The 2,071-nt window shown below is 30.7% G+C and overlaps 1 protein-coding gene across 1 annotated transcript in view; it reads right to left on the reverse strand.

Moving 5' to 3' along the window:
• The window catches only part of LOC107741044 (insulin-like growth factor 1 receptor), a 110,372-nt gene that overhangs the window by 27,737 nt on the left and 80,564 nt on the right, over window positions 1-2,071 (reverse strand). The window contains exon 4 of the mRNA XM_016553628.1: window positions 951-1,254. Coding sequence (XP_016409114.1) covers window positions 951-1,254 — 304 coding nt within the window. The remainder of the gene's footprint in view (window positions 1-950; window positions 1,255-2,071) is intronic.

The following is a 2,071-nucleotide window of genomic DNA, read 5'->3' on the forward strand; positions in this document are numbered from 1 at the left end:
TTTTTTTTTTTTTGGAAGAAGCCACTTGTGTTCACAAAGGCTGCATTTATTTGCTAAAAAACAGTAATATTGTGAAATAGTATTACAATGTAAAATAACTGTTTTCTATTTGAATATATTTTAAAATGTAATTTATTCCTGTGATGCAATGCTGAATTTTCAGCATCATTACTTCAGTTCAGTCTTCAGTCACATGAACATGATTTCCTTCAGAAATCACTCTAATATGCTGATTTGCTACTCAAGAAATATTTCTTGTAATTATTAGTCTTGAAAACAGTTGTATAATATTTTTTTTATGGAAACTGTGATGGGATTTTTGATGGATATAAATCAATATACTTATTGATTTATTTGCTAACTAAAATAATTTTTTTAAGAAACAAAGAGAATTTTTAAAACTCAATGCAGGATATCCAGGATACTCCAATAAAACACTCAACTTCAAACAGATGTTGCATAATTAAACAAACTAAAATACATAAAATACAACTGAACACATCTTGATTTAAAAATAAATAAATAAATAAATATATATATAAACAGAAATAAAAACACAAATCTACTTTTTTTTTTTTTATATATAAATTTTTTTTTTATATATATATATATATAATTTGTTTTATTCACAAATTATCACCAAGCCCTGGTTTCACAGACAGGGCTTTGATTAAGCCAGGATTAGGCCATAGTTCAATTTGGACATTTAAGTAGGCTACTTTTTATAAATGTGCCTTAGAAATAAACATTACTGGTTTGCATCTTGAGACAAAACAATGGCATTGACATATTTTAAGATCAATCAGTTCAAGTTTCTTTCAGTTAAAACAGCCCAGACATGCATTTTAGTCTGGGACTAGGTTTAAGCCTTGTCTGTGAAACCGGGGGTAAAATTATTACCATTCATCAAACACACACCTTCAAAAAATAAAAAGTTGAATTGTTTGTACCTCTGGTTCTCATCACGTGTGAATCCAGGTGGGCAGTCAGACATACACTCTCCTCCGTGGATCACGAAGCGGTCGTAATCAGGCAGGTGGACTTTGGAGCAGAGGTCCTTGGTGATGCAGCGCCAGCCCTCAAACTTGTACGTGTCGGATGGACAGTCCTCCACGCAGCGGCCCTCGTGATAGTAGTGCTGGCAGGCGGCGCAGGCCCTGTCGTTGTCAGGCACAGTGCAGCTGCCCAGGCACTGGGGGTGGCAGCACTCGCCCGAGTCTGTGCACGCCCGCTGTCCGCACCACTTCGGACAAACTGGAGGGAAAACACAGGAGGGGGAATGCTGATGTGAAACAGGTTCTGGGTTTGTTTCAAGAAAACTACGCTAAATTAAAAACTGTTTCAGTGTATTTGAGCAGAAAAATAGTTTATGAAAACATCCCCAGACTAAAGAGTTTCACCGTTAGAGATGAAACTGTTCATGGTTACTTGTAATATAAGATGGATTTACTTTTGTTGGCATTATTGCTTATTAGTGATTTTCACAAAGAAATTTCTGAATATTTGACCACAAAAAATAATAAGAAATAAAAAAGTAAGAATTAAAATTTTGCCTAAAAATACCCATTTTCTTTTTTAGGATTATTGTAAAGCAAAAGCAAAAGCAAAAGCAAAAAAAAAAAAGGATTTTACAATCATTTTTATGACTAAAACAATGATGGTAACTTTTAAAAAATTAGGAATAAATTTAAAATTAAATTTAAAATAAATCATAAAATATAACAAATACTATCACAATGTAAAAAAAATACAATAAACAGTTATGTAATATTCAATTTTAAATATTACATTTGAAATGTATTTGATTATATATTATAATTATATATTATATGTTATTTTATTATAACATTTGTAACATTTAAAATTGAATATTATGAAGAAGACAGGACGGCATTAATCATACTGTACAACAATTACTACCACAATGTAAAAAATACAATAAACAATTATATATTATACAATTTGAAATCATATGAATTATATAAAAATGAATAGTAATATTTAAAATTGTATATTTTGGGGGGAAATATACACACACACACACATATATATACAGTGGGTACGGAAAGTA

This window comes from Sinocyclocheilus rhinocerous, unplaced genomic scaffold (genome assembly GCF_001515625.1).
Source record: "Sinocyclocheilus rhinocerous isolate Xijiao unplaced genomic scaffold, SAMN03320098_v1.1 scaffold2808, whole genome shotgun sequence".
Taxonomy (NCBI): Eukaryota; Metazoa; Chordata; class Actinopteri; order Cypriniformes; family Cyprinidae; genus Sinocyclocheilus; species Sinocyclocheilus rhinocerous.